This window comes from Gastrolobium bilobum, unplaced genomic scaffold, assembly GCF_033153095.1.
Source record: "Gastrolobium bilobum isolate Gb01-03AN ecotype WA unplaced genomic scaffold, APGP_CSIRO_Gbil_v1 utg21941, whole genome shotgun sequence".
Classification (NCBI taxonomy): domain Eukaryota; kingdom Viridiplantae; phylum Streptophyta; class Magnoliopsida; order Fabales; family Fabaceae; genus Gastrolobium; species Gastrolobium bilobum.
In genome coordinates this window covers 76,972-88,149 of record NW_026895293.1, presented here as the reverse complement: position 1 = coordinate 88,149, position 11,178 = coordinate 76,972, and the positions used below count along the sequence as shown (strand labels likewise).

Sequence of the window (11,178 nt, the reverse complement as noted above, 5' to 3'; positions counted from 1 at the left end):
GTGGTGAAAATTTTTATAAATAAGTTTTGCGTGAAAATTTGCATAAGAACTCATTCATGAACTTTTATGCCATTTTTAATAGTGTAACAAACTAGCCCTAACATTCTTTTCAAAAGAAAAATGCTTAAGATATGAAAGGGTATTGGGTTCGATTCCAGAAAATAATAGGAAAACTTAAATCGGTAATCAGATTAATTGGTCCGCTACCACTTCGGACACCAGTTAATATCTGTTTAAAAAAAAAAAACTTAAGAGTGAAAGAAAAAGCTGATGTTTAAGAACTAGAAAATCCAATATATATATATATATAGTGCGTTGAGGTGTAAGCATGAAAAACCAGAATTTTCATCCCAAATGAGTTGGTCCTCTTCACGCTCTCACAACTTCGTCATATCTTGCAAGTCTAATCAATGATCCCATCTTGTACTTAATAGCCATGAAGTGCATCAATAAAATAATAATAATGAATAAAATACTGAAACCAAATAAAATGCAATCAACAAAATTATAAAGGAGAAAAACACCATACGATGAAGAATTAGTAACTGTTAAATTATTGAAGAAAACCCATCTTCATCAGCATCTTCTTCTTCTTTATTCCAAACACAGAAGCAAATCAAAAGTGAAAGACACAAGAGAGAGTTCATAACTCATATACATAGATATACTTTGACATAAAATAATAAACATGCTTCCTATACTATATTCCCATCATCATCACAGAGTTCTTCACAACTATTTCATCAGTACTCTAAACACTTCCCAATTCTTTTTTTTAACCCCAATTCCTACTTTTCAAACTAAAAAAACCATTCCCCCTTAAATCCCAACTAGTAAAGGTGGGGTGAGAATAATTTTTGTACGCAGTCTTAACCTTACATATTTGCAAAGAGACTGTTTCTGAATCCGAACCCGTGACCTAAAAAGACAACATGAAATTAATTTCCATTAGATCACAAGATCTACATATCTATATTAATTCAATTCAATAAGGTGGCCGTCCATGACCCCAAGCAAAAGCTTCATGCCCTCCATTGGGAAGAAGATTTGGTGGAAGATTATACAAAGGCAAAGATGATGGATCTTGAAGAGTAGCTTGCAATTGACCACCACTACTTCCAATTCCCGGTGGCGGAGAACCTCCCAAAGCTCCACCACCTTGCACGGCACTGCTACCACCACCACCACCACCCTCATCATCATCCTCAAGGGGCAATCTTTCATAAGTAGCATTAGCAAAAGTTGCAGCAATAACCATAACAGGTCCTGCAGCAACTAAAGACCCAACAACACTTCCTCCAACAACTTGACCCTGTCCTCCAGCAAGGTACACTGTGAGACCTGTGGCACCAGGAGGGGCAGGTCCTGGTAAGAATGCCCCAGTTAAGGACAAAATCTCAAACCTTCCATGAAGTGCAACAACAGCACCAGGTGCTGCAGGTTGTCTAAGAGTAACGTTTGCAACAGAGCCACTTCCACTGAGAACACAAACACCACGTTGACGCCTCCTTGCAAACTGAGCAACACTTTCAGCTACATCAGCACCACCAGCTACCTCCATAACATGGCTTCTAAGAGAGTTTGGACTATCCCTTGTTACAAAGATTGGTGGTTTTGGCTTGTTTTTGGAACCTGGGGGTCTCCCTCTTGGTCTTCTGTTTCCAACTTCAACTGCACCTTCTTTTGGTTCATCACAGTTGTCTCTGTCTTCATCATCTTCGTCTCTATTGTTGTTGTTGTTGTTGCTTTCGTTGATTGAAAGCTCTGTGTGGCTTCTTTTGTTCAAAGAAGGTGAATTGGTTGCAGGGTCTACCCCTGCTAACCCCACCTGACCCGTCCACCATGGATTAGCCAGAGTTGCTGAAGATTGAGTTTTTCTTTCTTTCTTTTTCAAGAGAAGAAGAAGAAGAAGATGAAGATGATTAACCACAAAGAGCAATTTAGAGAGATTTAAGGTCTCAATTTGCTTTTGTCTTCTTTGATTTTAAGGGACAAGAAAGTCAAACCTTAACACAGCTCATAATATAAGAAACAAAAATATGACCTAACATAAGAACACACAGATGCTCTTTCACTCTCTTACACAGATAGAGAGATAGAGAGAGAGAGAGAGAGAGAGAGAGAGAGAGAGAGAGAAGGGAAAGGAAAGAGAGGTGCTTAGAAGTTAGAGGTGAGGAATTAGATTCAATGACTCAGAGGAATAATCAAGTAAAAGAAATGAAAGAGAGATTAATTAAAAGAGTTGGTTTCATCATCACAAGATGCAAAAGGGATGGTTGTAGATGGATCAGACGATTAGGAAGTGCTCTCTTACTCTCTTTTCTTTTCTTATTTGAAGAGGTGATCTCAGTGGACAAAACATGGATCAGATGCAAAACCTTTCACAGAATCAAGCATATAAGATAAATATGAGAGATCAAAGAAAAAGAGAGAGAGAGTTAACAAAATCAAAGCACAGCACATAAGTAATAATTATAGGGTATAGAAAAATAGAAGTAGTAAATAACAACACAAACAAAACTGTTTGAACAGAACTGCGGAGAAATTTTTTGGACTGAGCTAAGTTTTGATTTGGGGAGCTATAATATATTTTTTTTCCCTTTTTTTTTTAACTCTTTAAGTATTTATTTCTTTTCTTTTCTTTTCTTTCTTTCTTTATTGTTGATGGTATTATAATCGCAACAAGCTCTGCTTTTTGAGGGTCTCGGAAATTAGGGTTTTGTGGGGTCGCGTGCAAGTGGCCAGGTAGGAGCACGTCATTTTCTCGGGCCCCGATATATATATTATATATTCATATCAGCGCTCCATTTGGGGAGAAATTCTTATGTAATGAACCTCTTCATATAAGGAATCAAACCAACACAATTAATATATATGTTCGAGTCTTGTCATATGGCCGTTCGCCAAGTTCATTTTTGTTTAGTACCTGGACCACATGACTTATTTGTTCAAGTATTCTTTCATATATTTCTCATGCACACATAACTTTTTATATATTAGGGGTCACACAACATCATATTTAAAAGGGCCCATAGGGCTAGAAATATAATGGCATAATACTTTGTGAACCTGGAGGGAATCTTCAACATCCTATATAAAGGGATATTCGCTTCTTAATTCTGCCATCTTCTCTATTTGTTACTATTACTCTTACTCTATTGAAATCTTTCCTCAATTCATAACCGTATTACGCCTACCCCTTTCACCCTCAGTTAGCCTGGAGCAAGTATGGTGACTTTCCAGAGTTTTGGTCCATATCACTGTCTCTCTTATCATCGTCAGATCAACATACTTCACACATACGAGAAATAGATCCATACTTCCATACTATGATTAGTTTAATATGTAAATATACTCTTTAGTTAAGCGTTTATGTATTAGGATTGACTCAAATTTTTAATTTAATTATTATTAATTGATAGTTTGTGATTGAATTAATAGAATTAAATGTCATAATTAAAAAATCATTAGATTGATAAGGGTTTGAGTAGTTTGTATGAAGTCAATATATTCATACTTCACTGCCCTATGAAAGTACCTCCAAACTTTCACTCTCCCAGACCTTTTCCATCAACGTCAAATGGGATGTTTGGCTACCACAACCCAAGGAAACATGCTTCCCTACTTGAAAAGGCTGAAATTGCGAGGAAAATTGCGAAAGGCAAGTAATTGCAACAGAATTATGTTAAAAATTTTGTTGCAAGGCTGTAGCAAATTGTGGCGTAAATTTTTGTCGCAAATTTGGAGAAATTACGACGGGATATTGCCACGAAATTTTTTTCGACGACTGTAGCGGTCGCAAATGTATGGGTCAAACCTTTAGACATTGGAGGGAACTTTTCTGTCTCAAATTGAGACTTTTTTTTGAGATGGATTTCCGGATATGAATTGGGACGAACTTTGCGACAGATTATGATGGGTTGGTTGCGACGAAATCTAATTCGGTCATAAATTTTGAAATAAAATTATAGGTATTTTATAATACCTCAATTGATCAATTGTGAAATCACCGAGTGCTGGTGTCTAGAGCTGTCAAAACGGGCCAGCCCAGCCGATTTATTCCTAGCCCATGTCGGTAGGGCCAAAAAGCCCACAGGACCAAAAGCCTACAATGATATAGGCCCATATGGATCAAAAGCCCTATGGGTTAGGGCCAGCCTATAGGCCTTCCAGAAAGCCTTATGTAATTTTTTTGAAGATCTTATTACAGGCTAAAACATGCAAATCATTGTTTCTTTAAAAAACATGGAGAGAGTATCATTTCAGAATTTTCGTAGTATTGAGTGCAGAAAGATGATCAAGAATTTCACTGTCACTTTTGCTTTTAAAAAATCAAAAGAAAAGAAAGAAAAAAGAAAGAAATATTGTTAGAAATTGGAGCATACACAAAGGTAGCATAGAGTTTACTTCAACAATGATTCATCATTTAACACCATGCAAGACATATTCATAGACCATTCACGATCACAACAAGAACAAAGAGAAATGAATCTTGAACCAAACGAGCTTATTTTCCCTGATGATTGATGTAACGTCCGGCCGCTTCAAGCATCAACGACTATCCCCACATACTAACACGAGACTTTTCAGTGTGCTTTTTCCTTACTCGCACACTTCTCGGGAAAACTTCCCAGGAGGTCACCCATCCCTGAATTGCTCCAAGTCAAGCACGCTTAACTGTTGAGTTCTTCCGATCCGGGCTACCGAAAAGTAGATGCATCTTGTTAGTATAGGTAGTACCAATTAATTCTTATAAGCTATCCTCAACTGTACTGTCCTATACCAGCACAGTCTTTGGAATCTCTCTCTTTCCGGTGTTATTCGATTCATTCATGTACCCCTCCCGCTGATAGTACGCTAGCTCCTCCACTAACTATACAATCGTCAGCACCCAAGATGTTACAATTGACGAATCTCTCTCTCTCTCTTTGGATTTACAATGAACACTCGTAGCAACATTCACCACTTTGTGGATTTACATTTGGCAGATATTGCTTTCCCAGGCTTGAAGGTTCTTATAACTTCTTCGTAGGTTGGTCTCTTGTGGTTCACTACCTGTAATCAGTTATCAGCAATTAGCCTTTCAAATTGAGAAAAAAAATATACTTTTTTCAAATCAAGGTTTACCAACCAACCTGCTCAATAACTTAAGGGTTTGCCCATTTCCACTCAGCAAATTATGATGAAGAAATCAACAACAAAAAAATCAAAAACACAATTAAGCTACGAAAACACATTTATAAATAAACAAAGAAAACAAAACACTCCTTAATTTAGAAATTAAAGAAACAAGACTTGGTAGGGTCTTCAAGTTGGTCTTTATAATGGATCTCAACTATAAATTTCAACTATATAAGAAATGAATGAATCTAACCTGTTTAATTTAATAGAAAATTATATTATATATCTACAACTAAAACAATAACCTGTTTAATTTTTTGTTTTAACTCCGGTATAGTTTTATATACGTAGGACTAGGATGTAAGAAGGAAGATCTCAAAGTAACATTGAAAAATGGAAAACTAAATATAAGTTTAAATAATTAATACAAAAAGAAAAAAAACCCATTACAGGTGAAGTTTATAAAGTTAAACACTTAAACCCATAAGACATACTCATGATCTAATAAATTCGAGCAATGAGAAGTGTTTTGACATTATAAGGCCAATATAGTAGCTTATACATTGAACTTTCAGAACTTAATCTAAAATTTATGCCTTAAGTTCATATTGAAAAAGATAGGAATCTAGCAACGAAGCATGAATTTTCTCCACCCTTGTTTTTGCAAGTGCTCTAGACGCGTTTAAGTTATATGCAACATATAGGTAGTGGTCTTTTCTTTAATTATCTAGCATAAATATATAAACTCAAATCTGTACAATTAACATAAATATATAAACTCAATTAACATAAATACCTCTCTAATCTTCAATTTGAACTTCTTGATGCACATTGGCTTCTTATGTTGTTTCATAATCACTAATATTATAATCATCTTCATCTAAAACTTGTAACCAATGGAAACAAAACTACTCAATTATACAATCAATCCCAACATAACCAAGCAATATTACATCTGCTTATAAAATATTAAGCATAATAACTCAAAGCATTACCATTAGGATTCACGAGAAAACCATGCAACTAATTCCTAGTGCAAATCAACATTTGGACATTTTCAGGAAGAGTGGAACTTCTATATTTGGTAAGAACATGCCCACTAATACTAAAAGCTGATTTTGATGCCACTGTAGTAATTGGAATACTTAGCACATCTCGTGCCATAATAGAAAGTGTGGAAAATCTATTCTCATTGTGCTTCCAATAATTAAGCACGTCAAAATCCTCCCCATCACCAAATTTAGCTTTTGGTTCATCCAAATAAAGATTTAATTTACTTTTACCACCAACAAACATACTTTCATTCTCAAACATTTCAAACTCCGGCAAGATTTGATATATAAATTATATAAACGAATTAGCAATGAAAAAAATGACTAAATTAGCATGAAGGAACTTACTCTTATGTATAATTTTGATTTTTTAGGCTTATAGCTTTCACCACTTGACTTGTGCCGGAGATTGGATTTGTTAGATGAATGAGAATTATAAGCACTTGACTTGTGCTCGCATATTCTTAATAAAGCTTCTCAAACTTTTCTCTTATATTTTTAACCTTATTTTGAGAGGTAAAAGGATCAAGTTTTGAGTAGCAAAAGTCTAAGAAAACAAGCTTCAAATCGGGTCAAGAATAGCTCAAAGCTAGAACTGTACTATATTCATTCCAATATTTGTCAAACTTCTCTTTCATCCTCATTAACATATCACTTAAAGTATAATCATCATTATACAAGTTTTCGTTCAATATGCACTAAATCTTCCAAACTTGTACAAAGTATAAGTTAGAGGTTGGATAAGATGAACCTGAAATCATGTTTGTAGTCTCATAAAAGGGTTATAGGAATTCACATATTTTATCCCCTCTTCTCTATTCTTCACATTGTAACAGCCCGTTACGTACCGGTAATGTTATCATTGCATATGGTACTAAGCGCAGTTACAATCATAGTAATTGAGTTAATTAAATTACGGATGAACTTTTTCTTTTATTGAATCCTCATTGTTCACAATTAACCATTTCCGTAACTAATTAAAACAACGCCGTAATTGTAAATGTGAAACTCGCGGAAGCATAAAACATACTAATTATCAACTCTCTAAGCAATACCATTTATTTTAGGTTTTAAAAATACTTCTTTTCAAAAATTACACCGTGGTAATCGATTACCACTCTTGAGGTAATCGATTACCCAAAAGTTCAAAACGAGACAGTAGCTCAATTTGGGGCCCCTGTTTCTGGTAATCGATTACCTTGAGATAAGTAATCGATTACTGAACTAGGTAATCGATTACCAAAGCTCAGGTAATCGATTACTTTGATCACAGTGGCTCAATTTTGCATCCCCTGTTTTCAGGTAATCGATTACCAAGGAAAAGTAACCGATTACCCTACTGCAAAATGACAGATAACAGCATTTTAAAGCACAAAAGAAGTGATGTAATCTGTAACACCCCTTGTATATCCGGTTTGTTAACATGTCATCATATTAAGCCACGCTTAATTTAAAACTGCGGAATATCTTTTTCTTTTCAATTATGACGTCATTATAATTAGCCAAGTTGATTACTTAATCAATTTCATAAAAACATCGCCTGTATGTAATTTGCAAATAGACAACTAACTGAATTACCTCAATATATAAATAATTGTGGGTATCTAAAATCACGGAACTACAACACGTAGCCCGGACATAATCCTGATACATTAATACAACTCAAATCTAAACAAAGGCATAGTCAATAAATGTGGCATGGACAATCCCCATGCTCACCAAATAAGGTAACATAGCCAAACAAGGTCTCAACAACAACAACAACATAATCATAAAGCTAACAACAAAAAGAAACAGGCATAATCCAGCATAACAACATAATCTGTGTGTCCATAATGCCTCCAAATCTTGAAGGCAAACACAATCGCAGCCAACTCCAAATCATGAGTTGGGTAGTTCTCCTCACGAGGCTTCAACTGCCTCGAAGCATAAGAAACAACTCTACCGGTCTGCATCAAAACACAGCCCAGCCCCCTTCCAGAAGCCATCACAGTAAAGCTCAAACTGCTCATCAGGATCAAGAAGGATCAACACAGGCGCGGTGGTCAATCTCTCCTTCAACTCCTGAAAGCATTCCTCACACTCGTGAGTCCACACAAACGGAGTCTCCTTCCTGGTAAGGCGAGTCAATGGTAGAACCATCGTGGAGAATCCCTTGATAAACCTCCGGTAGTAACCAGCCAAACCCAAGAAACTCCCCACCTCAGTAACCGTCTTGGGCCTCTCTCAATCCAACACAGCTTCAATCTTGTTGGGATCCACTGCAACTCCCTCAGCAGAAATCACACGCCCAAGGAACTTCACAGACTTGAGCCAAAACTCACACTTCGAAGGTTTAGCATAAAGCTTTTTCTCCTTCAGCACTTGCAACACAATCCTCAAATGCTCAGCATGCTCCTCCTCCGTCTTGGAGTAAATCAAGATATCCTCAATGAAGACGATCACAAACTTATCCAGGTACAACTGGAAAATCCGGTTCATGTAATCCATGAACACTGCGCGTGCATTCTTGAGTCCAAAAGGAATCACCAAATACTCAAAGTGACCGTATCTCGAACGAAACGCAGTCTTAGGGACATCCTCTGGCTTCACCCGAATCTGATGGTACCCGGACCGGAGATCAATCTTCGAATACACACAAGCACCCTTGAGCTGATCCAACAAAGCATCAATACGCGGAAGGAGATGCATGTTCTTGATTGTCACCTTATTCAGCTGCCTGTAGTCGGTGCACAATTGCATAGTCCCGTCTTTCTTCTTCACAAAGATGACTGGTGCTCCCCAAGGAGACACACTCGGTCGAATGAAGTCTTTCGCTGAAAGATCCTCAATGTGCTTATTCAGCTCCGCCAACTCCGGTGGCGACATCCAATACGGAGCTAATGAAATAGGCCCCACACCAGGCTACAAGTCTATGGAGAACTCTATCTCCCGATGTGGCGGAAACTCAGGAATTTCCTCAGGAAACACCTCGAGGAATTCTCCCACCACAGGAATGCTAGTGATATCCTCTTGTGTCCCACTTACCAAAACTCTCAACATGACATAAGCGAATGCCCCTGCTCTCAAGGCTCTTCTAGCCTGCAGCAATGAAATATATGGCGAGGAACTGGCTGTAGAATCAACCAGAGACATTACCACTCGTTTGGCACAACATTCAATCAATGCACAGTTCCTGGACAACCAATCCATGCCCAGAATAATCTCTAAGTTAGCCATCGACAATCCCACTGAAACACGACATCTCGATGAACAGTGGTAGTATCTCACTTTTCTCCGGTGGCAGTAGTCACCCGCAACGGTGCAGAAAACACAGACATGGGCGACTCAAGCCCCATAGCAATCGAGGTTGCAATAAAGAATGCGTAGCCTCAGAGTCAAATAATACATCAACAATAGATCCACCAATGGAAACAGTACCTCTGACAAGGTTCGGAGCTCAGTCCGACTGCTGACGATCCAAAGTGTAAACTCGCCTCGTGGCAGGTGGCACAGCAGGTGCTGAAGTAGGTGGAAAGGGGACCATCTGAAGTGGAATTGCCTGAACTGCTGTAGCTCTTGCCGTCGACGACGAACACTCTCTAACATAGTGGCCCTCCTTGCCACACTGGAAACAAACAGTCTGACCGGTAGCACACGGCCCCAAATGAACCTTCCCACATCCCGTGCACCTGGGAATAGGAGGTCTCGCTGCACTCCCCTGAGTAGTAGTCCTCTTGAATTGATTTGGCGCTTGCCTAGCCGCCAACTGATTTCCCTTTCCTTTACCAGCAAACTTCTTGTCCTTCCAGGAAGTGGAACTACAAGTTCCCTTGGTCTCAGCAACCTTGGCCCTCTTGGCCTTACTCACTATGTAGACATCCTCAATGTCTTTACACTGCTGTACCAGTGTACCAAAATCTCTCGATGCTGCTCCAACAATACGCTCTGCAATCCCCTCACTAAGTCCCCTGCGGAACTTAGCAGCCAAAAAGGTCGAAGTAGGCATAGCCATCCGAAAGTGAGCGAACTTAACCAACTCATTAAACTTTTCCAAGTACTCGTCAACAGACAACGAGCCCTGCACTAACCTGTCGAACTCCCCCTGCTTCCTCTCCTACGCATCATACGGGAAGTACCGACCCAGAAAGCAATCCTCGAAGAATGGTCATGTCATGACATGATCCTGCATCTCATAAGCGTGAGAGGTGTTCATCCATCACTCATGTGCATCGCCCTCCAGCATGTATGTGGCGAACATCAGTTTCTGCGGATTAGTACACTGCATGACACGGAAGATCTTGTCCAGTGCTTGAAGCCATCTCGCCGCAGCAATTGGATCATAAGAGCCATCAAAGGAAGGTGGCTTATGCTTGCGGAAAGCATTAAGCCGGCGGTCTAACACATCGCGATCCTCAGCAGGCTCCACATAGGGTTCTATCACCCCAGTAGTATGACCAGTGCCCTCAACATGGCTCTGGCTCTCGTCCTGCATACTAGGTGGAGGTAGAGGCGGTGGTGGCGGTGGAGGTGGGAACTGACCAACACCAGGACCAGCCCTTATCTCCTCCAACATGACCCTTATCATAGTCATGTTCGTCAGGTGGTTTGCCTCCAATACATCCTCAGTAGCTTTCCTGTTCGCCTCCCTAACGGCGTCCAGCATAGCCTGGTTTGCTATTCTCATGGCCTCCTGGTCGACTAGTCGAGCCACCTGCAACTCAGCCAATGCAGCCAGGAAAGGATCAAGTTGATCCCTTCTAGTGTCTCGGTTCCTCCGAGGTAGTACCATGACTCTGCACAAGTTACACAAAGAATGAGTTGATCAGGCCCACGCAATGTGGTCACACATGCATTATCATAGCAAAACCCAATAGAGAGAACATACAGACACGACTCACAACAAAACATCCTAAGTTATTGCAACACATACAGGCTTTTCCCTAGAAAGTGCTATGATACCATAAAATGTAACACCCCGTGTATACCCGGTTTGTTAACATGTCATCGTATTAAGCCACGCTTA

At 39.1% G+C, this 11,178-nt stretch overlaps 1 protein-coding gene across 1 annotated transcript; it reads right to left on the bottom strand.

The window, feature by feature from the left end:
• Positions 1 to 985: 985 nt before the first annotated feature.
• LOC133304781 (AT-hook motif nuclear-localized protein 20-like) lies at positions 986 to 10,746 on the bottom strand. Its single transcript, XM_061504845.1, has 3 exons — positions 10,556 to 10,746; positions 9,265 to 9,348; positions 986 to 1,871 (listed from the first exon to the last, which is right to left on the bottom strand). The coding sequence occupies exons 1-3, from the start codon at positions 10,744 to 10,746 to the stop codon at positions 986 to 988; spliced, it is 1,161 nt and encodes a 386-aa protein (XP_061360829.1).
• Between the last annotated feature and the right edge of the window lie 432 nt (positions 10,747 to 11,178).

Excerpts from the sequence above, each read along its gene's own strand:
- LOC133304781 (XM_061504845.1), bottom strand. The coding sequence starts at position 10,746 with ATGACTATGATAAGGGTCATGTTGGAGGAGATAAGGGCTGGTCCTGGT. Across the intron at positions 9,349-10,555 it reads CCTGCTGAGGATCGCGATGT|GAACTGTGCATTGATTGAAT; the intron begins GTTAGACCGCCG and ends TTGGTTGTCCAG. Across the intron at positions 1,872-9,264 it reads AGTTCCTCGCCATATATTTC|TCAATCTTCAGCAACTCTGG; the intron begins ATTGCTGCAGGC and ends AGAAAGAAAAAC.